This window comes from Suncus etruscus, chromosome 1 (genome assembly GCF_024139225.1).
Source record: "Suncus etruscus isolate mSunEtr1 chromosome 1, mSunEtr1.pri.cur, whole genome shotgun sequence".
NCBI classification, from domain to species: domain Eukaryota; kingdom Metazoa; phylum Chordata; class Mammalia; order Eulipotyphla; family Soricidae; genus Suncus; species Suncus etruscus.
This window is the reverse complement of record NC_064848.1, coordinates 91,449,916-91,476,750: the sequence shown is the minus strand read 5'-3', so window position 1 is coordinate 91,476,750 and position 26,835 is coordinate 91,449,916. Positions and strand designations below refer to the sequence as shown.

General features: G+C 36.1%; 1 protein-coding gene and 2 pseudogenes across 1 annotated transcript in view; all 3 read left to right on the top strand.

Annotated features, from left to right (window-relative positions):
- The window catches only part of COL28A1 (collagen type XXVIII alpha 1 chain), a 212,355-nt gene that overhangs the window by 105,641 nt on the left and 79,879 nt on the right, over positions 1-26,835 (top strand). Inside the window, 2 exon segments of the mRNA XM_049768871.1 lie at positions 8,215-8,283; positions 13,404-13,472. Coding sequence (XP_049624828.1) covers positions 8,215-8,283; positions 13,404-13,472 — 138 coding nt within the window.
- On the top strand, positions 8,326-11,074 carry LOC126012754 (transcription factor BTF3-like; annotated as a pseudogene).
- On the top strand, positions 10,432-10,531 carry LOC126028871 (uncharacterized; annotated as a pseudogene).

Genomic DNA, 26,835 nt, shown 5'->3' with positions numbered 1-26,835 from the left:
ACAAAAATGCCTTCCTCACACCTTTATTCATTGCAGTGCTATTTACAGTAGTCAGACCCTGGAAACAACCAAGATGCCCTTCAACAGATGAATGACTAAAGAAACTGGTACACATACACAATAGAGTATTATGCAGCCATCAGGAGAGATGAAGTCATGGAATTTTCTTATATATGGATGTACATGAAATCTATTATGCTGAGTGGAATAAGTCAGGGGAGAGAGACACACAGAATAGCCTCACTCATCTATGGGTTTTAAGAAAATAAAAGACATTATTGAAATAATTCCTAGAGTCTGGGCTGGAAGGATTGGCTCATGATATGAAGCTCACCACAGAAAGTGGTGAGTGCAGTTAGAGTAATAACTATACTGAGAACTATCATAACAATGTCAGTGAGTGAGGAAAGAAGAAAGCCTGTCTCAAATACAGACGGGAACTGGGGGAGGAAGAAGATGGTGGCATTGGTGATGGGCATGTTGCACTGGTTAAGTGGGTTGTTCTTTTTATGACTGAAACTAAACTACAATCATGTTTGTAATCACAGAGTTTAAATATCAATATGTAAAAATATCAGACACAAAAAACCATAATAAATGTTTATTATTTTATTATGAATCAGTGAATTTAATATTCACCAGTGATATTAATATTTAATATTTACCAATGATAAAATGAAATTGATAATTTATCATTCTAAAATTTTAATTTTAGAATAGCAAAATTCAATTAATGATTAATAGGACCATACGAAGATGATCTCTTTTTTGTTTGTGTGTATTTTGTTTTTGGGCCACACCCAGTCATTCCTGACTTGGGGGACAATATGAGATGCTGGGGGATGGAACCGTGGTCTGTCCTACTTTAGCTCAGGCAAGGCAGATGCCCTACCTCTAGCACTACTGTTCTGGCCCCTAAGATGATCTCTTACAGAGGTTGAAATGAACTATTCTGGAGCATCTTCTGATGTATCTATTGAATATTTGTTTTTATTCTCCTACAAGTTTCTATGATTTTATGAAAACATTTATTTAGATCAACATACCTTTTATCTTTATAGATAAAGATAAAGCCTATGTTTTTTTGTGGGGAGCAATTTGGACCACACCGTGCAGTGTTCAGGGGCTTATTACCTGCTGTGCTCAGGGGTCACTTCTGGTGGGGCTCAGAGATTGTATGAGTTATCAAAGACTGGACCATGGTTGACTGCAGGCAAGGCCTTAACTTCTATAATATGTCTTTGACCCAATAGGTTATCATTTTCCTTTGCCTTGCTTAATAATTAACCATATAATTGCTTACATATTTTCTCTTCTAAGAATGTTATTGCTCTACATTTTATAATAAGGACATTAAAATACTTAATTGTGCCTGAAGTCAAATTAGGAAAATCCTCTAAATGCCTGTGGATTCTCTGTGGCATTAAGAAAAGTTTCAGCAGCTCTTTTACTTTCATTTTTCTTTTTTAAAAAATATTTTATTGAAATTATTGTGATTTACAAAAGAGCCCTTCATAGGTGGATTTTAGACATACAATGAATGTATCAAGGTCAATCCCACCACAAGTGTCCACATCCCTCCACCAATGTTTTCAGAGTGCATCCCATACCTCAGCCCCTGGCCCCCAGTTTGCCAGCGTAACAGGCCCATTTTAACTTTATACTGTTCAGATTTGAGTCTCTAGATTCCATTGTTGTTGACTTTGGCTTGGATACTAGTTCTGACTTTATTAACACCACCAATTCATGATTAAAACACTCAGCAAAATAGGTGTGGAAGGAACCTTCCTCAAGAAAGCCCATAGCCAACGTTGTTGTTTTTGTTCTCCTACTCCTCCTCCTCTTCTTCTTCCTCCTCCTCCTCCTCTTTCTTTTTGATGAAAGAAATGTATTTAAGCACTATGGTTACAAACTTGTTCGTAATTGGATTTCCCAATATTATTCTTTGTGTGTGTGTGTGTGTGTGTGTGTGTGTGTGTGTGTGTGGTTTTTGAGTCACGCCTGGCAGTACTCAGGGGTTATTCCTGGCTCCATGCTCAGAAATTGCTCTTGGCAGGCACGGGGGACCATATGGGACGCCAGGATTCGAACCAATGACCTTCTGCATGAAAGGCAAATGCTTACCTCCATGCTATCTCTCTGGCCCTTATTCTTTTTTTTTTTTTTTTTAATTGAGAGCACTGTGAATTACAAGTCTTTCACAGTTATATTTAAGGTATATAGTGACAGTGTATTCTTTTTTTTGTTTGGTTTTTGGTTTTGGGGTCACACCTGGCAGCACTCAGGGGTACTCCTGGATCTACACTCAGCAATAGCTCCTGACAGGCTCGGGGGATGTTATGAGATGCCAGGATTTGAACTACCACCCTTCTGCACGTAAGGCAAATGTCCTACCTCTATGCCATCTCTTTGTCCCCATGTGACAGTGTATTTTGTTGGGGGGGGGTCACACCACTAACCTTCTGCATTTGTGCCAAACGACTTACCTCCATGCTATCTCTCTGGCCCCTGACAGTGTTTCTTAATGGCAAAAAATTGGAAGCATTTTCACTAAAGTCAGGCACTAGGCAAGGATGTCCATTGTCTCTATTCTTACTCAACTTATTAGTGGAAGTCCTAGTTATAGCAATCAGGCAAGAGAAGGAAATAAAGAAATCCAAATTGAAAAAGAGGAAGTAAAACAATCTTTATTTGCAGGTGGCCTGTTGGCATACATAAAAGATCCTAAAGAGTCCACAAAAAGCTCCTAGAAATAATAAACAAATATTGACCAGCTAAAAAGTCAATACAGCAAGGTGACCAGCTACAATGTCAATGCACAAGAGACAGTTGCATTCCTTTATTCAAATAATAACTCAGAGGAGAAAGATAGCAAAGATTTATTGTTCTATTACAGTTTGATAATCTTTAATTTATTATTTTGAAATTTGTTTTGACTCTTTCTTTCTTACTCTCTCAATCTTTGTGGTACCAGGTCTGAAAACCAGAGTTGTATATGCATAAGGCACATGCTACTTCTGAGATATATCTTGGCCCATGGGTTATAGCTCTTAAATAACTCAGTACCTGGCATCTTTCATATTTATTTTGTATTTGCTTTCCACATAATTCCTTTTCCCACCTTACCTAAACTTTACCTTCATGAGTAATTATGTTTTTACTTACTCTATGTTTACTTAAAAAAAAGAACAACTGAACTATGGCCTATATAAAATGTCTGCAATAATTCTGAATAGACATTGTCCATTTCCTATGAAACTTGTTCATTTCCTACAAAAATGAAATGAGTATTTCCCAGATAGAATTCTTTTGTGGACCAAGTCGATGCAGGCAATCTTGAGTTAGGTTTTTATATTTATATAGGAAGTGTAGTAGGTAGGATAGGATAGAGCTTTGGCTACTGTCTTATGAAATTGATGTATATGTATATATTTACTAATAGAAACACTAGAATTTAGGTTTTAATTCTATAGAATTAAGCCTCCATCAAACACAAAACTAAGAATTCATGTTAATGTCACTACTCATAGAAAACTTTCCATTTTTCTCTTTCACATACAGATTTCCCTCAATATCTGAAAGTAGATTATTTCTGTTTGGTAAAAATTTGGTTGGTTAATTTTTGGCTCTAGGAACATAATCTAATGCAAGAGCTCCCTCTGCAGGCTATACTAACTTTCAGATTTGACATGAGAAGCTAAGAACTATACTCTGCTCTAATTTCTTTCATCGTTGAATTTCATCCTAATAAATTCATAATAAAATTGTATATTTGAAAAACCATGTAAAAACACTTCTCAGGTATCACTGGTGCTGCACTGTGGCAGATCAGATGTTTAGTGGTTATGAGCTTTGACCATGGTCTGTTTACATTCATCTGGTGAAATGACTTAGTATGAGCACACAGCTTATGGAACTAAACATTTTTAAGACAGTGGAGAGTCACTATTTTTTGTGCATTTGTGGAACCATTAAGTGCTGAATGTACCCATTTATTTAAGAATTGTGTATATTCATATATCAAGGAACAAATCAGCTTAGAGCAGGGGTCCTCAAACTTTTTAAACAGGGGGCCAGTTCACTGTCCCTCAGACCATTGGAGGGTCTGACTATAGTAAAAACAAAACTTATGAACGAATTCTTATGCACACTGCATATATCTTATTTTGCAATGAAGAAACAAAACAGATACAAATACAATATGTGGCCCGTGGGCCATAGTTTGAGGACCACTGGTAGAGACTAACTCTAACCTAACTAGTTTATCTATAAAAGCATATATTGGGTTATAGTGTAAGTAAATGAAAAGAAAGAAAGAGAATAAATAGAAGGTGGATCATGAAAGCATTCCTTTGGACTCTAAGAACAGAACTGAGGTTGCTAAGTAGAGGTGTAGAGGGATGTGTGGGGATTGGAAATCTTCTAAAGATAGTGTTAGAGGTGCAATACTTCTGTAATTCAAAAGTATAAACATTAACACTATTGTAAACTATACTACAGCAATAACAATAAATAACAATTTAAAAACAAACATATTTGTTTATCACGAATTGCATAGGTAAGGATGAACAACTGTTGGAAGTAAATATTGTAGTTGAAAGTAATACTGCTGTTGGGACTGGAGCAGTGGTATAAGTGGTAAGGCATCTGCCTTGCGTGTGCTAGCCTAGGACGAACCACAGTTTTTTTTTTTTCTCTTAAGAGTGAGGAAGGAAGGGAGGGAGGAAAAGGAAGGGAGGGAGAAAGGGAGGATGGGAGGGAAAGGAAGGAAGGAAGGAAGGAAGGAAGGAAGGAAGGAAGGAAGGAAGGAAGGAAGGAAGGGAGAAGGTAAAGGGAGGGAGGGAAGGAAGGAAGGAGGAAGAAAGGAAGGGAAGTAGGGAGGGGGAGAGGGGAAGGATGTGGAGGGAAGGGAGGGTGAAAGGAAGAGACGGAAGGGGAGAGAAGGGGAGGGGAGGGAGGGAGGGAAGTAGGGGAGGAAATGAAGGACAAACCGCAGTTTTATCCCCTGGCATCCCATATGGTCCCCAAGCCAGGAGCGATTTCTGAGCACATAGCCAGGAGTAACCCCTGAGCACCACCGGGTGTAGCCCCAAAACTAAGTAGAACACACACACTCATAATACTGCAGTAAATACTGTAGATGACATGAGTGAATAGTGGTGGTGAGAACATAAAGCTCATGTAGTAAAGTTTAAGGGTATAAGGAATAGTAAGATGCCCAGACTTGACTTAACTATTTACAGCAGACACTTCTTTTTTTTTTTTTTTTTGGTTTTTGAGTCACACCCAGGAGCAGTGCTCAGGGGTTATTCCCGGCTCTATGCTCAGAAATAGCTCCTGGCAGGCTCAGGGGACCATATGGGATGCTGGGATTTGAACCACTGACCTTCTGCATGCAAGGCAAAAGCCTTACCTCCATGCTATCTCTCTGGTCCCCAGCAGACAGGTGAGGGTTACTTGACTGGATAAAATAGAGTCTGAAGGAGAAAATTAGAGGCAATTCTAGACATTTGCTAACACTGGTCTAAGCTAAACTCAAAATTAACAGCAACTTCATTTCCAATTTAATTGATAAAAATTAAGGTGATTTTAATTATCATAAGAAAATAATCACAAGTGAAAGTTAAACAGAGGTCAATACTTTACTAAAAGAAAAACTATCAAAATATTTCCTTCTGTCCTTTATATCCTCAGTTCTTAAAATTATGTAAAATTTTGTACACACCAAGAATAAATTATATATAAACTCTGTATAAGAATAAGACACATGCAAGTTCTATTTATAGTGAATCTGCCTGTGTGCTCCTCTCCTTTACTTTTCTTTCTAGACTTTAAAACTTGTAATCTTCCCCTGATTTTATGGGCAAATATCACAGAATCTTTTCCATACTGGTAATTACTTTTCCTACTGGTAATATTTTAAAAATATTATTTATATTTTTAAAATAATAAATATTTTTATTTTAAAAATTATTAATCATGCAATAATATAGAAAGACTAGCAATATTAGTCCCTACTTGTCTGTCATGTTTATTCAACAGTTATCAATATGGTCTTAATCTTGTTTTATCTACAGATATCACTCTTCAATTCCACTCCTCCACTTTATTATCATGAAGAAAATATGAGACATCACCCATACAAATCTCTTTCATATCCATCTTTGTCTCAGTATCCAATAATAAAATATTTCCATTTGTTATGGGCTGGAAGGTTATTATGGAGGTCTGGGATAATTATTATTATTATTTTATGAGAAAAAGATTTATATATATATATATATACCTCCAGTTTGAGGAGATTTGAGGGTTTTGGTAAAGAAGATAATATTAACCTGTGCTCAATTTCATTGGAGGGTGTCAAAATGTAGCAAATGAATGAATCAATTGTAGTTGAAGAGTCAATGAACTTATAGACACTTTCTTTAAAGGTATTTCAGGAGTACTGATAAAGAGGTAATGATAGAAATACATAAAATACAGAACAATATTTTGTTCTCTGCTTGTAGATCTTAATGATAGGAGTGATCCTTTACGTTGGGGGAAACTTGGGGTGACTTGAATTTGAGAGTCAGAGAAGAAAGGTGCTAAAGAGAGAGGTATACCTACAGAAACTGTAGGATTATTTTGGGGGTAGTGGTGGTAGATTATATATGGCAGAGCGCAGGGATTATCCCTAGCTCTGTACTTAGAAATTGTTTCTGGCCGGCTCTGGGGACCATATGGGATACTGGGGACTGAACCTAGATTAACTCCAGGTTGACTCTGTACAAGAAAAATGTCCTACCACTGAGCTATCACTCCAACTCCAGAAAATAGCCAATGGGATGTAAAATTTATCCTAGAATTTTGGCCAAAATTCCAATGATGAGAACAAGAGGCACAATGTACTTAAATATTCTATAGAGTGAAATCAACTATTTTTTCATTTAAATCCTTTTTTTTTGGGGGGGGGAACCCAGTGATGCTCAGGGGTTATTCCTGGCTATGCATTCAGAAATCACTCCTGGCTTGGGGGACCATATGGGATCAAACCACGGTTCGTCCTGGGTCAGCAGCATGCAAGGCAAAATACCCTACCGCTGCACCATCACTCCAACCACTTAAATTCTATTTTATTAAAGCACCATGATTTACAAATTACAATGGATTTTACAACAGAGTTTCAGGCATGTAGTGTTTCAGTACCAGTCTCATCACCAGTGTCAATTTCCCTCCACCAATATCCTCAGGATCCTTCTCACCTTTATGCCCCAGCCTACCTATTGATAGCATATGTTTAAGTTTAGGTCTCATGTTTACAGCGTTGTTATTGTGTGGCTTAGATATGTGCATTCATCACATCTCTATCCCACTGACATAACTGAGATCCCTTACCTCTACCTGTTACCTCTGTCTCTCCTTATTAACCCCCTTGGTTTCTTTCCTTCTCTGTCTGGCCAATTTTTATTATCTAGAGTCAAGGATTTTCTAGGTATCTCCTTTTTGATTCTGATATACTATATAAAATATAAGTGAAATAATCTCGTATTTTTTCTTTCGTTTGTCTAGGAACTGTCACACCTCGAAGAAATTGATAACTCTTTTTAGAATTTGCCCATAGTCACAACTACTGTAGTGGCAAAAATCATCACAGAACCAGTCCCTAAACAAGAAGCATAATGTTTGTTGCAAAAAACAAAAACAAAAACAAACAAACAAAAAAAACATTAGAGGAGGCAGGAGCAATAGTTCAAGGATTTCATCCCTGTCACTACATCCATGTACATACAGTCCTATGAGCTCTGTTTCAATGATTTCCTAATGTGCAACAAGGAGTAGCATTGAGCACCACTGAATGTGACTCAGAAAACAAGAAAAAAAAAATAATATGAGAAAATATTTCTGCAGAAATGTTTTAAAATTCCAAATAATTCTTGGGGAAAATACATTTTAAGGTTGCCAAGAAGCAAATTGACTTGACTGCTTTTAAACTGACTATATCAATTGACCTAAAGATTTCATTATGGGCAAAAAGAAATTAAAACAAAGGAAGATAACATACAGTATGAAGGTTAGATAGAGAAGGTCTCAACTGCTTTTAGTTCAAGAATCTGGGATTTTACACATATTTTGAAAATATATTTCTATGTCAAATATTATATAACATAAGGTTTGTTTTTGCTTTTAATAAGTGACTCTCCTTCACTGTGGGTTTTTTTTGTTTGTTTTCAGGGCGAACCTGGTGTAAGAGGTCCCCCAGGTCCATCTGGGCCTCGAGGCATTGGAATCCAAGGGCCAAAGGTAAGTCCTCAGATCTGGGGTCTATTTGAAACCCAGGTGATTATGGCAAGTGAGTGAACATTAACTACATAGCAAGTATTTACTTTGATGTCAACTTGGCATTTCATTGCTGATAGAGACTCCTTTTTCAGTATCTTATGAACCTTCAGTAACACAGAACTTTAAATCATTAATTTGTTCCCCCCTCCCCCCCCCAATCAGACAGTCTCTGTTTCTGTCTCTATTTCATTCTGGGGGCTACACTGGACTCTACTTGGGTGTAGCTTCTTACACTGTGGTAACAGGACTCAAACCAGACTTCTGGAACATGCTTAGCCTGTTGAACTATTTTTCTGACCTTCAAAGTCAGTGTCTCTTAAGCATGTAGTTGAAAATAGCTCAGATATTTCCAGGTTTCTTAGAGGCCATGCCATAGTTATACAGCACAGCTTTGTTTGATCAGGAACTCGATATTCTGTAAGAGGTGGCCAGCTCTTGGGTCAAAGGATCAGTGGTGCACAGCTTGTTATGGCCTCAGAACAATAGTCAGATTTGTTGTCTGTAGAAGGGGAAAACCTTCCATTTTAGCCTTTGCTCTCATCTCATTTTAATTTTTTTTCTTTTGTCATCTCCAATTTGGTGATAGATTATCCTTTTATTTTATTTTATTTATTTATTTTTTGCTCTCTGTACTAAGAATTCAATTGGTAATATCTTTGAACTATTTTTCTGACCTTCAAAGTCAGTGTCTCTTAAGCAAGTGTTTGAAAATAGCTCGGATATTTCTAGGTTTCTTAGAGGCCATGCCATAGTTATACAGCACAGCTTTGTTTGATAAAGAACCCGATATTCTGTAATAGGTGGCCAGCTATGGGTCAAAGGATCAGTGGTGTACAGCTTGTTATGGCCTCAGAACAATAGTCAGATTTGTTGTGTGTAGAAGGGGAAGACCTTCCTTTTAACCTTTGCTCTCATCTTATTTTTTTTTTTTTCTTCTTTTGTCATCTCCAATTTGGTGATTGGTTATCCTTTTATTTTATTTTATTTTATTTTTTTACTCTCTATTCTAAGAGGTCAATTGGTAATAACATTTTGGGGAGAAAGATACTGTCCTTAGAAGTCAGAGGTGCTGCTAAACCTCCCAAATGTACAGGGCATTCCTTGACCCCATAAAAGATTATTTAAATCAAAATATCAATTGCACAGAGATTGAGAAAACCATGCTTTCATGGTTCATTCACTTACTAAAAATAGCTTTTTGATTAAGATTGATAAATTATTTAAAAAAATAAAGAAGTCTTAGGCATGACCATAGATAGAAAACAGGTGGTGGTGAGCCACCCTTCACAAATTCAAATTTCACTTTTTTCTTCTCTTTTCTTTTATGGTTTTCTGGCAGATGCTCAGGAGATACATATGACTTAGTATTCTGAGATTGCTCCTGGCCGGTACTCAGGGGCCATGCAATTCTTGGAATCAAGGGAGTGCGAGGTCTGTAAAGCATGTACTATAGTCCTTGGATCTAACACTCTGGCCCCATAAATTTAAATTTCAAACAGGTTTATTCACATCCAAATGCAAAGAATTTTTTTCAAACTATGTGAACTTTAAATAGTTGTTAAAAAGTAAGAGAGAGAGACAGAGAGAGAGAGAGAGAGAGAGAGAGAGAGAGAGAGAGAGAGAGAGAGAGAGAGAAGAGAGAGAAAACATCTTTGGCTGATAAAGAAATGTGCCATGCAGCCCTCTACTATTGTGACATTACAATAAAGCTTTCATACAAAGCCCCACCTGGGATTTTATTATTAGGGTGTGGCAAGGAATAAAGCATTGAATCTTTTTGTTTTGTTTTGGGGCAAAACCAGTAGTTCTCAGAGTTTATTCCTGACTTTGCACTCAGGTTTCACTCTTGACGGGCCTTAGGAGACCTGGGTCAGCTATGTACAAGGCAAAAACCTTCTGTCTTACTTGATCTTTGAATTCCTGATGGTTTTTTTCCATAACTTTAACAAGATTAAGAAAGAATTCAATTTCTTGGGATTTCTCCTTTTCTGAGGAGATATACCCTCCTTTGCCTAGTGCCTCAGTTTCTAATAGTGTCTTCTTATCTTCAAACAACTTCAGCTTAGAGCATGTACATTTTCTTTCATTATCAAAGAGAGACATTTCTGCTTGCTTCAGCAGCACATATACTAAAACTGGAATGATACAGAGATTAGCAGTGTCCCTGTACAAGAATGACATGCAAATTCGTGAAGCGTTCCATATTTAAAAAGAGAGAGAGAAGGGAAATGTTTTATTAATCAAAATTTTAATGAACTTTCTGGAATTAACAAGATTCTTCTATGATTTTTTTTAAGAACTCCATTTTTGCTCTATCTGCCATCTTGTGTCCCCGCATGTGTGTGCCTTATCTCATCTGGTCCAGTGAGATTCCCCTGAGCGCCAGCCCTAGACTTTAGTTCTCCCTGAAGAAGTTAAAAGTAAACAATATCTCTGGCATTGAGTTGGTGAATATGTTCACAAACCAAGGACAGTGATCCATTTTAACAATCCTAAAGTTCAGGCATCCCTGGCAGCAAACACTTTAATCATTACAGGCCATGCTGAGACAAAGCAACTGGTAGAAGTGCTTCCCAGCATCTTAAACCAGCTTGGTGCAGACAGTTTGACTAGTTTAAGGAGACTGGCTGAAGCTCTGCCCAAATAATCTGTGGATGGAAAAGCACCACTTGCTACTAGAGAGGCAGATAATAATGAAGTTCCAGATCTCATGGTGAATTTTGATGAGGCTTTCAAGAATGAAGTAAACTGAATTGTGTCAACTTCTGAAGAAGACTTGTAAAAGTTACCGGGAGTTGCTATTTTATATTACGACTGCTTTTTAAAATTTTGTTCAAGGATCTAATAAGATCTAGATATAATATTTTTTATTTATTTAAATAAAATGCATCACATAGTTGACATAACTGATCATAATACATTTGTTTCAAGATGACAGAAAACAGTTATTTAAAAAAAATAGAAAATAGAAAAACTAAAAAATGGAAGAGAAAAAAAAGAAGAAAAAGATCAGTAGTAAGTATATTTGTGAAAATTATTGTATCACCAATGAACTCATTAAAACAATAGCAGAAGGTTTAGTTAGATCTAATTTGGGTGGGTTTGGGTCACACCCAGTGACACTCAGTGGTTATTTCTGGCTATGCACTCAGAAATTGCTCCTGGCTTGGGGGACCATATGGGATGCAGGGGGATGGAACTGCTGTCTGTCCTAGCCTAGGTTAGTGTGTGCAAGGCAAATGCCCTACTGCTTGTGCCACCACTCTGGCCCCATAGATCTAATATTTTTTAGCTCAGACCCTTGGACACTGTTTTTGCTTATATACAACTCATTCTTTTCAGCTAATTAAGCTGAAGAAGCCTGGGAATAAAGTTTGAAAAAAAGGTTAATGAAGTTCTTTGCCTAGTTTAAAAAAAAAAGAACTCTACTTTTTTGAGTTGTCAAGGACCACCCCCCCCTTTTTTTTTAAATGACATCTTTATTTTGACAGAAAACTTCTATTCTGTTTTTCAATTTTTTAGTTAGGCACTGTAACTTACAATGCTGTTAATAATAGTTTTAGGCAGATAATATTCCAACCACTCCACCACTAAAATGTCTGATACCTTTGACCAGTGTTACTATGCACTATCTGTCCATGTCCTCCTTCTTCCCAGTCCTATTCTTTTCTTTACTCATCATTCACGTTTCTATAAGCCACGGAAAAGATTTTCCCACACAAGATATCATTCCTTGTCTTGTTACTTTATGCATTCCAGGTAAGTGAGGGCATTTTGTATGTGTCATAAATGATTCAAAAATTCATATATATAGCATTAATGGAATAAAGTTGCTCTCAGATGTTAGTGATTATTATCTCTGGTGATGAGGACTCTTATTTTTTTCTTCATTATCTTTGTATTAAAAAACAATAAATGAGTATATTGTCATTTTATTGTCAAAAATATTTTCTGTCCTACATTGAATAAAAAACTTGATTTATACAATATATAATTTATATTAATCCAGCAATTCCCAAAACTTGTCCCATAGTAAGTTAATTTAGAAAGTTTTAGAGGATGGACAAAATTAAATTAATCTTACTATGGTAAAATTTCTTAGAAGCTTTCATATTTTAATGTGCAAGAGGGATTTCCAAACAAAAGAACGTATATTCTTCAAACTCCTTTATCCATGGAATTTTTCTTCAAGAAATACACTATTTAAACTTGCCTAAAAATAACACTTGTTGTTTCATTTACATATTAAAAAATTTAAGCAAAGCGCCAGAGATGTGAACACTTGCTTTTTGTGTGTAAGTTTCCATCTCCATTATGTACATGTGCATGTCTACATACACATAAATTCAACACATATCCACACCAGTATCCACTTTAATGTAGTCTCAGTGGGATTGGTGTCACTTTATAGGACTTAAGGCAATTTGCCTAGCACACAGCCATTTCAGCACTATATATGGGCCTTCAAACATAGGCAGGGTGATCATTGAGACAGGTGTAATTCATAAGCACATCTGAGTGTACTCAATAACCCCTGCCAAAAACAACCAAAACACATAAAATCTTGGCCAATTGATACTTCATTTTGAATGGAGCAACAAATTAAAAACTCTATAGAATTGAGGGAGTAAATACCCCTGATATTCTACGGATATTCTCTTAAGAGAAATCTAGCAGACAAGACTTCCAGGCCAACACTTCTGCTGACTAAAAGGAGTTATGTCTTATTTACATTTGAATTAAATGTAAGTTTTTATAAGGAATTCTGTGGGTGAAACATTTTGGGAAACACTATTTTTTTTCTTTTGGTTTTTGGGCCACACTCAGTGATGCTCATGGATTACTACTGGCTATGCGCTCAGAAATCATTCCTGACTTGGGGGACCATATGGGACTCTGGTGATGGAACAGTGGTCCATCCTAAGTCAGCCGCATGCAAGGCAAATGCCCTACTGCTGTGTTACCTTCTGGTCCCGAGAAACACTATTTTATATGAAACAAGATATAAAGTAAGAATAAAGTTAAGAGAAGTACAATATAATTCTTCCTAAGTATTCTTTTCCATTTGTATCTTGCGGCAGGGTAATATTGGACAGAAAGGCTTGCCTGGCCCTCCTGGTCCTCCTGGCTATGGATTACAAGGAATTAAAGTAAGTGCACATGGATGGTTGTGCCAGTTATCTCTCAATTCACTAGTGTGATGGGTAGAGAGACTAGGAATAATATAAAATATGATTGTTATGAAATGAGTTTAATATAATATCAGAGTTAAAATTACATAGATTACTCAGAGACACCATTCATAAGTTTAAAATTTAAGTATATTTCATTGCAGAAATGCCAAACATCACATGAGTCACTTGTAAAAGAATAATTGTTACCAAGAGCTGTTGTTGCTAATTTCTCAGATAAATGGAGAATATGTGCCCAGTGCAATATTCTCTCTCTCTTCCATCATTCCCTCACCCATATCCTCTATTCTCAGGCCAGAGCTTCCCAATTTTGGTGGATGTAGAAATAATCTGCAGAACTTCTGCATGATAAGGCACCCTACCTTAGGAGATTGAATTTGGAATCTCAGGGTATGGAGCTTGAGTACTATGGGGCTAATAGATTCTGTCATCCACCCAGGTATTTCCTGAGTATAGTGTGTGAAAACAGCTGTTCTCTGCCCTGAGTGTATGTCACTGCAGTTTACTGTCATCTCACCTGCTAAGTTTCTATTCCATAAGTAATAAGCCTGTTCAACAAGGGGGCCTCTGGGTTATATTTCATGTCTCAAAGCAGATATACTTTGATACTAAGGATTTCTCTGTTATTACAAATAGTTACCTATTTTCTTTTTAATATACTGAGTACTCATTTTAAACAGTTTATTGGTTTTGGGCTGGGAACCAAATCTTGGCTCTGTAGTAAGGAATTACTGCTGGTGTTGTTCAAGTGACCAAATGGGATGGTGGGGATTGAACCACGGTTGGCTGCATGCAAGTCATGAGCCTTACCTATTGTACTATCTCCCTATACACACAGAAATACACAAACATACATACACATCCCCTTTTTAGTGAAGCAAGATAGTTTTTATTGAATATAACTTGCTTAGAAGGATTTTAGAAGAAAATTATTTGTTCGAGAGAGAATACGGGCTTCTCCGGAGTGGAAATAGTAAGCAAGGTAATAAGAGATAAAGTTTTAAGAAAGATCACTTGCTTATAAAGCAAATCTCTGACCCCATTTTTTTTAAATTGAGACCATTGTGAATTACAATTATTTCACAGTTGTATTTCGGGCATTTAGTGACAGTGAATTAGGGCCATTCCCACTACCATTGTTGACTTCCCTCCACCCTAGTTCCCCACAATCATCCCACACCTCCACTCCTAGCTTCCAGGACAACCAGAGTAACAGGTCTGTTTTGTGTTTAGCATGTTGTAGTTTGGGTCTCTTGATTTTATTGTCATTGACTTTGAGATAGGTATTAGATCTGACCTCATTTTTTTCCAACTCAATGCCCCTGAGATCACTTGTCTGGCCCCCATTTTGGAGGGAGGGCACACCCAGTGACACTCAGGTGTTACACCTGGCTATGCACTTAGAAATCGCTCCTGGGGGCTGGAGAGATAGCATGGAGGTAAGGCATTTGCCTTGCATGCAGAAGAATGGTGGTTCAAATCTCAGCATCTCATATGGTTTCCTGAGCCTGCCAGGAGCAATTTCTGAGCATAGAGCCAGGAGTAACCCTTGAGCGCTGCTGGGTGTGAACCAAAAACCAAAATAAATAAATAAATAAATAAATAAATAAATAAATAAAATAAATCACTCCTGGCTTGGGGGACCATATGGGATGCCAGGGAATTGAACCACAGTTCATCCTGGGTCAGCCATGTTCAAGGCAAATGCCCTACCACTACATCATCGCTCCAATCCCTGACCCCCACTTTTAACTGTTTTACATGCATTCTGTTTTGATTCTCCTCAGATAAATAACAATTTGTTTATTTATCATAATTAGTTTCGCTGACAAATTTACCTCTGGATAATTGGTATTGATTTAAAAAAGTGAAATCAGTAAATATAAACTCTTTTTTCTAAGACCATGACTTATTAGTAAATAAGAGATAGTAGGGGTTTAGGATTAAAATAATGTGAACATTCTTGGGTTGAAATTCTTGGGCTAATACTCCTGAGCAGAAAGTAGCTTTATTAAGAACAAAACTCAGTGAATTTTGTTTTAAATCTTCCACTCTCTGGCACACTTTTGAGTGTTGTTAGTGCAGTCCTTTCAAAGGAGACTTGTTCATGTCTGGGGCTGAACAGGGTAAGGCAGACCAAGAACATGTTTGTACTAGGAAGTTCAGCAAAATTAACTTCCTTGTCAACAAAATTTTGTAAACTCCTACTTAATATCAACAATTGAAAAATGATATTTTGCAAATGGGTGTATAGAATTTTGCTTAAACCAATCTACCAGTAAGCTCATTGGTCTTGTCACCAATAATTGTTTAACAAATATGTCTTATCACTTCCTTATCCCTATCTCTTCAAATCCAGGGACAGATTTATGCTCTCTATATCTGGGAAATGTTTCCTATATATACGGGAACACCTTAGATTATATTTAATTTTTACTCATTATGACCCACCTGGTTTTCATATCATATGCACTACAAGTTATACTATGTTCAAAGTCTGTCCTGAGTAAAATTATGGTCTGAAGGAAATAACCTAAATAGAAACTGTCACGTATCCAGTCATATCAGAAATGAGATAAACCTTTCCTGCACTGAGGTTGGTAGCCTGATATTTCCAATAACTGTCAATAAAGTCAGACTCATAAAACTTCCTTAGGCATATGGTCTAGCTAAGCTCAGGGATTACTCCTGGCTCTGCACTCAGAGGTAACTCCTGGTGAGTTTCGGATGCTGGGGATTCAACCTGGTCAGCCAAGTGTAAGGCAAATGCCCTACCTAATGTACTATTTCTCTAGCTCTGATCCTGTTCATTTTTTTTAATTTTTTATTTTTCATTATGAGAACAAAGATGCAAAGAAAGAGGACAAGGTAAAGTTACAGTGGAAGGACAATCACCCATAACATAACTCTCAGAAGTCCCCTTGCTGATACCTTAACTTTGAAATTTCAGCCAAAGAACATTAAGATAAATAAGACAGAATCCATGTACAATTACTTTGTCCCTCAAGTCCCCAGATTGTAACACATTATAATATTTCTTAACAGCACATAAGGCAATCTAAAGCCATAAAACTTACGTAACTTGGGGCCGGCGAGGTGGCGCTAGAGGTAAGGTGTCTGCCTTGCAAGCGCTAGCCAAGGATCAGGACCGCGGTTCGATCCCCCGGCGTCCCATATGGTCCCCCCAAGCCAGGGACGATTTCTGAGTGCTTAGCCAGGAGTAACCCCTGAGCGTCAAATGGTGTGGCCCAAAAACCAAAAAAAAAAAAAACACAAAAAAAAAAAAACAAAAAAAACTTATGTAACTCCTTAAACATTACAGGCATAGTATTTTTCTACATTTCCATGTACATGCATATTAGCTTAAGTTAACCTCAAATTTTAAGTGGGTTCTTTTTAAGGATTAGAGTCAAAGGAGCACAGTAAAAATGGTGTTAGAGTGGCAATTGTTGTTTGCATAGGCCCACCAAAATATGAGGGACATGGAAAGGAATAACCTTGGCCTAAATACAAAGAGACCCGACCCCTGAAGTTTCCTGGCACAAGACCAACTCTAGGCTCCAGGCAAGCTAGATCGTCCAATCCAATACATTGTCTGTAGTCCCAACACACTTTTATTTTTCACACAGTCTCTGTTGTTGGTATCATGTTTCTGTATTAAAGATCCTGGAATCTGCATATCCTACATTGAAGTCAGGATGTGGAGCGTCCTCTCCTTTCACCTCACAATCAAAGGGCAATGCAGGGAGCCCTGTCCTGTAAGCAGGTCGTTGTTGTTGTTAAGTCTTCTCAGTGTTAAGGGAAGTCTCTTTTGAGCAGGTCGATGTCTGAGCAGTGTAGGGTCTTTTGTGGTAGAGGATTACTTCCAGGTGATGTTATAGACAAGCATGGATGTTTCATGGATGGCTTCCCTGGTTCAGGGGTGAATGAAAAATGCCCTTTCTTCTGAGGTCTGTGCCAGGTCGTTATGTCAATGTTCAGGGTGTAAGGTCCCTTTGCACTACAAGATTTGTGTGTTCCAATCTCTATTAGATAGAATCTGATCCTGTTCTTTCATTAGTACTTTCTTTGAGGTGATCAAGAGGTCCTTATAAAATAAGATTTCTGACTCTGGGATATGGCTCAGGTGGTTTGTACATAAACTTTGCATGTGTGAAGTCCTTGGTTTGATTCTTACACTACGTATTGCATGTTCTAGTCTCCAAAAAGCAGCAATAATAACACCACTACAACCATTATAAATGAATAAATTAATGAATAAATAAATAAATAAACCCTGGTAACTCTCCTTAACATCAGAAGTTTCTAAATGGAACTTACAGAGTATACTGCACTATCCATAATAATTTATTTTTTTAAATAATGAATGGCATGGAGCTTTTTTACATGCCACTGGCTTATTTTATTCTTTGTTTAGGCATGAAAAGAACCTTTATGACAATGGTTAATTGAGCTCTCTTAGCAGTTAGGTTATTAAAAGAGTGAGACAACTTATATTTCAGGTATTACTGGTTTGTTGTTAGTGTGAAAGTTAGCCTTGGTGACATGCTTGGAAAATCTGGTAAAAGCAATCTGACAGAAATCCCAATATAACTGATACAATAAAAAAAAATGAGTATTAGGGTTGTTCCAGACCTTGGCCTAAATTTGATTAGTTATTTCTATTTAGACAAATCATTTACATTTATTGAGCCTCATTTTGCTCATTTATAAAAATTCTATTTTTTTTTGCAAAATTCTATTTTGCATGTTACTGTGAAGATAAAATTGTACAAAATGCCTAATACAAAGCAGTGAAACTCATTTAGAGCTTGAAATATGAACTAAAGCAAACTGAGCTATGGCTCCTTGTCTGTTATACAATTGCCTCAGTTTCCACATTAGTGTAATGGGGATAACATTACTCATTCCCAGACACTTCTTGTGAGGAATAACTGAAATAAGAACTTATATGCAATGTATTTTAAATTGATATCAACACACATGTAGTAGCTATTTAATAATAACATATAAAATAAAATTAATGATAATAACAACATGAATAGCTGCTTTACTTCCTATTTGCTTGTCTCTCTTGTACTTTCCAGGATGAAGGAATATAATTCTGGTATTCAGTGAATTAGAGCTTAAGTAATATAATATTGACTTATTAGCATAGACCTGACTCTAATGCCTACTCAATATTCAAACATGTAGTGCCTCAAAAACAATGTATTTTAATTGACTCATTGTGAGATGTACAGATACAAAATTATTGATGCTTGAGTTTCAGTCATAAGATGTTCCAACACCCACTCCTTCACTAGTGTACAGTGATAGTTTTGTTCACATAACGGTGAGTATTTATAATTGGTAGACAGTTTTTGTTCAAACAATTTCTTTTTTGGCTTTTTCAACTGCTTTACCATGCAGACCAAATTAACAGAAAGGCAAGTATGGGAAGAATCATGCATAGGACTCAGCTTTCTTAGTTAGGAGGTGCCACACATCACCTCTATGCTCACTTTACAATGGGTAATTAGTCTAATCACTCTAATGGAAAGATGAGCTTGCTCTGAGTCTAGAGAGAAGAGGACCCAGGTTTGATGACGATTTGGCAATTCAGCCTGTTTAGAGGGACACTTTAAAGTCATTTGTTGTTATGAAGTATATTGCTGGTTTCAAAGAGAACAGAAAATAGAAATGGTCTTCTTGGCAACTTCCAGAATATCTATCTCCACACTACTGGTACTATATAGCACAGTTACTTGGTTTCAGCTTTTTCTTTTTATCTGTATTAAAAAGAGAACCTTGGCCTTGATATCATTTTACTATTTCAAGTTGTATCAGGAATGCTAGTACACGATTTATTTATTTTCTTGAATAGGAAGGATGAATACTACACAAAGAGCAAAAAAAAAATCTTAGGCTTTCGTGGGAGCAGGAAAGAATTAGGAGCTACTCAATCTTGTGTATGACAATGCAAAGGCCAAAGAATGATACCTTATGAGACCAAGTAGAAGCCTGTGGTTCAAAAGTTGGGGAGAAATATTTCTTCTTCTTCTTTTTTTTAAATAGAAGAAATATTTAAATTACAACATTTAAACTGAAACACAATTAAATCTCATTTTTAAATATGAGTGTTTTCTCTTTTTAAAATAAATTAATTACTTTATTTAAACACCATTGTTACAAAATTGCTCACCTCAAGCAGGGGAGAGTGCAGTTAGAACACTAACAACTACCATGACAATGTTAATGAGTAAGGGAAGTAGAATGCTTGTCTTGAATACAGACAGGGGTTGTGGGTGGAGGGGTATGGGGAACATTGGTGGTGGGAATGTTGCACTAGTGAAGGGGGTGTTCTTTTTGTGACTAAAACCCAACTACAGTCATGTTTGTAATAACAGTGTCTAAATAAAGATAAAAAATGAATTTAAAAAGTTGGGGAGAAATGGGTATAAAATCAGGAATGGAGGCAGAAGAGTTCAGGAAATAAATTCAGCAGTTAGGTTCATGTGGGGAATAAGGGAAGGATTGGTGTTTTAGGGAATTACTTGGTATGGCAGTAGCGTTTAAAACCAGTAGGGATATAATAGTTGATAGAGTAGACCAATTTGTTTATTTTAATTTTTAATTTTAATTATTTATTTAATAACCATGTTTACAAAAATTTTCATACTGGGGTTTCTGTCATAAAATGTTGCACCCCCTTTCACCAGTGCAATCTTTCCACCACCAGTGACCCCTGGTTTCCGTCCCCTACCAAAACTTTCTGCCTGTCTCTCAGACAGGCATTCTGCCTCTTTCCTTCACTATCATTAACATGATAGTTGTCATTGTGGTGAGCACTATAGCTGTACTCATCACTTTTGTGACAAGCTTCATGCCATGAGCTGGTCCTCCCAGTATTCATCTCTACTGTCTCTGGATTTTGTTGCCATATTGTCTTTATTTTTCTTATATCCTGCAGATGATTGAGACTATTTTTTGTCTATCCTTCTCCCTCTGGCTCATTTCACTCAGCATAATAGTCTCCATGTCCATCCATGTATATGCAAGTTTTATGACTCATTTTTTCCTAACAGCTGCATAGTATTCCATTGTGTAAATGTGCCAAAGTTTCTTTAGAAACGCATCTGTTGTTGGGCAGCTGGGTTATTTCCAAATTCTGGCTATTGTAAATAGTTCTGTGATAAACAAAGGAGTGCAGAGGGCATTTTTATATTGAGATTTTGTGTTCCTATGATATGGCCCTAGTAGTGGCAGGGCTGTATTAGAGCTCAATTTCCAGCTTTTTGAGGAATAGTCCTAATGTTTTCCAGAAGGTTTGGTCTAAATGGCATTTCCACTAGCAGTGTATAAGAGTTCCTTTCTCCATACATACTTGCTAACACTGATTGTTCTTGTTCTTTGTGATGTGTTTCAATCTCTGTGGCATGAGATGGTACCTCCTTGTTGTTTTGATTTGCAAAATCTCTGATTATTAGTGATGTGGAGCATTTTTATATGCCTTTTGGCCAGTTACATTTTTTCTTTGAGGGAGTGTTTGTTAATTTCTTCTTCCCATTTTTGCTGGGGTTAGATGTTTACTTCTTGTTAAGTTCTGTTAGTACCATATATATCTTGGACATTAGCCCATTATATGATGGGTTTTAGGTGAATATTTCTCCCATTCTGTGGGTGGCCTTTATATCCTAGTCACTGTTTCTTTTTAGGTGCAGATGTTTCTCAGTTTGATGTAATCCCATTTGTTTATTTCTACCTCCATTTGTTTGGACAGTAGTGTTTCCTCCTTTAAGATGCCTTGAGTTTCAATGTCATAGAGCAATGGTCCTCAAACTACGGCTCTCGGGCCACATATTGTATTTATTCCCATTTTGTTTCTTCACTTCTAAATAAGATATATGCAGTATGCATAGAAATTTGTTCATAATTTTTGTTTTTACTATAATCTGGCCCTCTAACAGTCTGAAGGACAGTGAACTGGCCCCCTGTTTAAAAAGTTTGAGGACCCCTGTTAGAGTGTTTTGCCTATATTTTCTTTTATATACCTTATAGTTTCAGGGTTGATATCAAGGTTTTAATTTATTTTGATTTGACCTTTGTGAATGACATTAGATAGAGGACTGAGTTTGCTTTTTTGCATGTGGCTGACCAGTTGTTCCAGCACCAAAGCTTTTCTTGCTCCATTTTGTGTTTCTTGCTCCTTTATCAAAGATTAATTGATTATATGTCTGGGGGTCATTTTCTGTACACTCAAGTCTATTACATTAATCTGTTTTTATTCCAGTACCATACTGTTTTAATGATTATTGCTTTGTAGTACAATTTAAAGTTGGGGAACATGTTGCTTCACATCTTTTTTCCCCCTAAGGGTCGCTTTAGCTATTCTTGGGCATTTATTGTTCCAAATGAATTTCAGGAATGTTTGATCCACTTATTTGAAGAAAGTCATGGTTATCTATAGAGGCATTACATGAAATCTGTATAATTCTTTGAGGAGTATTGCCATTTTAATTATGTTAATCCTCCTATTCTATGAACAGAGTATATGTCTCTATTTCTTTGTGTCCTCTTTTATTTCCTGAAGCATTGTTTTGTAGTTTTCTTTGTATAGGTCCTTTATTTCTTTAGTTTAGTTGACTCCCAGGTATTTGAATACCTGTGGTGCTATTTTGAATGGGATTTTTTTAAATATCTATATCTTCTCAATCTTTATTTGTGTATAGAAGGCCATTAATTTTTTATGTGTTAATTTTGTAGCCTGACACTTTACTAATCAAATTATGGTTTCTAGAAGCTTTTTGGTAGTGTCTTTAGGTTTTTCTAAATATAGTATCATGTCAATTGCAGACAGTGAGAGCTTGACTTCTTTCCTATCTGGATGCCCTTGATATCTTTTATTTTTCTTGCTTAATTGCAAGTATCTTTATACTAGTTGAACAAGAGTGACAATAGGGGAGCCTTCTCTTGTGCCAGATTTTAGAGGAAAGCCTTTCAGTTTTTTGTCATTGAGTATAATATTTGCCATGGGCTTGTGATAAATATTCTTGACTATATTGAGAACAGTTCCTTCCCTTCCCATCTTTTTTTTTAATCATAAATGAGTATTGGACCTTATCAAATGCTTTCTCTGCATCTATTATATAATCATATGATTTTCTTTTTCTTGATATAGTGAATTACATTGATTGACTTGCGTATGTTAAACCATTCTTTCATCTCTGGGACATATCTTACTTGATCATGGTGTATAGAGATGTTGAGTACTGTTTTCTAGGATTTGTTAAGGATTTTTGCATCTGTATTCATCAAGGATATTGGTGTATAGTTATCTTTTGTTGCTGGCATCTCTCTGCTTTTGGTATCAGGATGTTGTTAACTTCGTAAAATCTATTTGGGAGTATTTATATTTCTTCAATTTCCAGAAGTGACTAAAAAGGTTTGGCAGTAAGTCCTCTTGAAAGTTTTGAAAAAATTCACTAGTGAATCCATCTGGGCCTGAGCTTTTGTTTTTGGGAATCCTTTTGATTTCTATTTTGATTTCCTCAGTACTTATAGTTCTGCTCAGATATGCTAGATAATCTTGGTTTAACCTTGGGAGGTTATAGGAGTCCAAGAATGTATCCATTTCTTCCAGGTTCTCATATTATGTGGCATAGGTGGATTGGGCCAATTTGTATGGGTCTGTACAGGAACAGCCAGAAAGAAAATGCTCCTCTTATAAATCTTTCTTATCTAAATTTACATCAGGATCAAGAACGTATAAGGTTCTTGTCTTAAGAATATGGGGAAGGTTCGATCCCCCGGAGCCCCATATGGTCCCCCAAGAAGCCAGGAGCAACTTCTGAGTGCATAGCCAGGAGTAACCCCTGAGCGTCACAGGGTGTGGCCCAAAAAAAAAAAAAAAAAAGAATATGGGGAAGAATATTTTGGGGGAGACTGGAGGATTGGGACCACATCCAGTTGAGCTCAGGGGCTATGCCAGGCTCTGCACTCAGAAATTTCTCCTAAGAGGGTTGGGGACAATGTGGGATGCAGAGGATTGAATGCAGGCTGGCAAGTATGCAAGGCAAACAGCCTATTCACTGTGTATAGAGAAGAATTTTATATGAAGAATCTTGCAAAAATTAGAGTTTAAGGGTGTTATTTAGCTTATTTCTTAGCTAAATTTTATATGTTTGCTGTAGTGTGTCAAAGTAACTGGTTCTGTAAACTATGTTCCTTTTTAAATGCATCTGCTATTTTCATCACCTCTGGTATCCCTTTACCTTGAAAAGCTAAAGCTTGAAAAAAAGGTCAGTCACATGGTGACAGAAATTCAGTCTTCTCCCCTGCAGAGCCTACCAGTTCTCCAGTGGTCTTGTACCTTTACCAAATAACTGTGATTGTATTTTCACTGTGAAAGTATTTCCAGAATTTATTTGACTAGATTTTTGCTTAGAGTGTGTATATATAGCATGAAAACTTCTATTAAAGATCAAATAGAAATTATTATGATTAAAATGAAACTGACTTAAGGGGAAAAGTCCCCACTTATAAAAGTCAGCAATTGATTTGCTAAAACTATGCAACAAATTCTTTGACCTCAAAAAGTTAAGAAGCACTGGCATTAGGAATTTTTCTAGTCTTATCTAGTAACATGTATAAGAGTAGTATAATTTACCAAAAAGCAACACAAGCACACACATGCATACAATCACACATAAATACTCAAATTTTAATATGATGACATTTTATGTTTCAACATAACTTTCTTGTTGCTAACCACAAAAAAAACATCAAAAACAGAAAAAATATTAACGTTGGTAATTGTACTTAAGAGCCTATCATAGATAGTATACATTTATTATGCCAGAAACCATTTTGAATCAATTTTTTTATAAACTGCCTACTTATTTTTTTAAATGTCCATAATTATGCGATGGAACAGAACTTCTGGAACCATAAGGAAAGATTCTATCCTAAATTCCATCCTAGGATCTGCTCAAAAACTATGATCACTAATTATAGAAGAATGACTACAACAACTAATTTCCCCAACACTATGCCTGTGCAAAACAAAATTCCAAACAAAAAACAAAACCCTACCTTACCACACCAGCCCCCTCTTTTTTCCTTTTTTTTAGTGGTTGTTGTCTTTTTTTCTTTGCTTGTTTTGGTTATTTTTTTTCTTTTTCTTTCTTCTTTTAAATCTATATTTATAGCTTCTGATAGGCTCCTCCCAGCTATTTTTCTTTCTTTTTTCAATAAAACCATAGAACTTGAATCATCTTGTTCTGCCTCAAAACTTGAGGGGAAAAAAAAGTGGAAGGTACAGGAACAAACACTCACATGAATATTCAGTGGAAATAAATAATGTTCATACCTAAATACCAAACCCAAAGTCAATGACAACAGAATCAAGATAACCCAATCTACATCAAGCTATACATAGAGGAGACCTATTACTCTAGCAATGTAGGGGGCAAGGGGAGTGGTATATGATGCTTGCTGGGAACTGGGGTGGAGGGAGGACTACACTGGTGATGGGAATGGCCCTATTTCACTGTCACTATGTACCTTAAATATAACTGTAAAAGACTTGTAATTCACATTGGTCACAATAAAATTATTAGGAAAAATCATAATTATATCTCCTGAGAAAGAAATAAAGCCATAATATTTATTAATTTTATGTACCACACTGGTGAGAATGTGGGTTTACTCCTGGTTCTGTGTTCAGGTTTTACTCCTGGTGGTACTCAGGGGGCCATGCATGGTACAGAGATTGAACTCTTAATCACTCATATGAAAGGCAAAAGGCCTACCCACTATAATTTCTCTACTAAGTGCCAAACTTTAAAAAAGTTTGGCATTTAGGGATTCTGCCTGTCCAAATTGATTCTATAACCAAAATCCACTAACATAGTTTCAAACACTACTTTAAAAGTATGTTTGTATATAATAATTATAATTTTATTTTCTATTATTTTAAATAGAATTAAAGTATAAAGATTAAAATATGAGCTACCAATAAAAATCAAAAGCTGAAAGCCCATGATATTTTCAATATAGGCTGATTCTATAGGTTAAGGAAAGTATGAATTTGTTAACTGGGCCTATTTGTGTTTTTTCACTTATTGGCTCACACTTTACTTTTCCTCCTGGATCAAGTTTTTTTTTTTATTTAAGCAAGCTAAATAATAGAATAGCTTTTATTTTCTTTAGGAAGGATAACTTTTAGATATCCTTTAAAATGTTTTTCTTAAAAAAGACTTAAATATAAGATATAAGGTAGAACATCTTTGTCTTTCTTTTTTTTAATGTTTTTATTTTTGTCTTTTAAAAAATAGATCTTTATTTAAACACCTTGATTACAAACATGATTGTAGTTGGGTTTCAGTCATATAAAGAACACCCACCTTCACCAGTGCAACATTCCCATCACCAATGCCCTAAATCTCCCTCTCCCCGCCCTGTATTTGAGACAGGCTTTCTAATATTTTCTTTTTTTTTAATTGTCAGAAGTCAGAATTGTCCAGAGACAGAATGGAAACCTTAGGTTCTCAATTTGGTGAGGCTTGACATATAATTATTACTAACCGTATATTAATTATCTATTTCTTATGAATAAGTCCCTATGCATAGACTAGTTTCTGCCATAAAAATGTTTCAATTTATTATATGATCTGCCAAACACTTAACAGCAATAGTGAATTTGTAATTTTTTGGTGATGATGCTTCTGAAAGTGTATATATTTTTAGTTAACGTGTTTAAATCGTGTAAATATTGATTGTCTTAATATACCATAACTATGCACAATTTTATAATCATTTTTCCAAAGTAAATTCTAAACTCTGTCCACAGATCAGAGGTATATTTCTCACACAGCTTGAACTCTAGGAGAGGAGTTGGGCTTTATCACATTCCCTAACTTCCATGTATGTTCAATCAGCAATTTTTAAAAACTGATTATTTGGGTGGAATCGTGTAGCCCACAGTTCAGCTCTAAGAAACCAAGTTGATTGGAAAAGAGGAGAGTACTGAAAAGAAAAGAAACCATTAGATTGTCTGCCTCTGAGACAGAGAGGGGGTAATTAGGAGGAAAAAGTGATGAAAAAGAATAGAAAATTGATTACTCTGACTTAAAAAAAAAACTATCATAATGCTTTGGGCTTCAAAGATTATTAATGGAACTAAATGTAGTTGCTATCTTTGATTAAATTTTATTGCTGCTTCCTTCTTAAACTTTCACCTTGGCTTTTTGCATTTATTTTACAAATTTCTTTTAGAAAACATACTTGGATTTTTAATACTCCATTTGAGAATCAATAGCTTTTTCCAGAAAAATTCTGT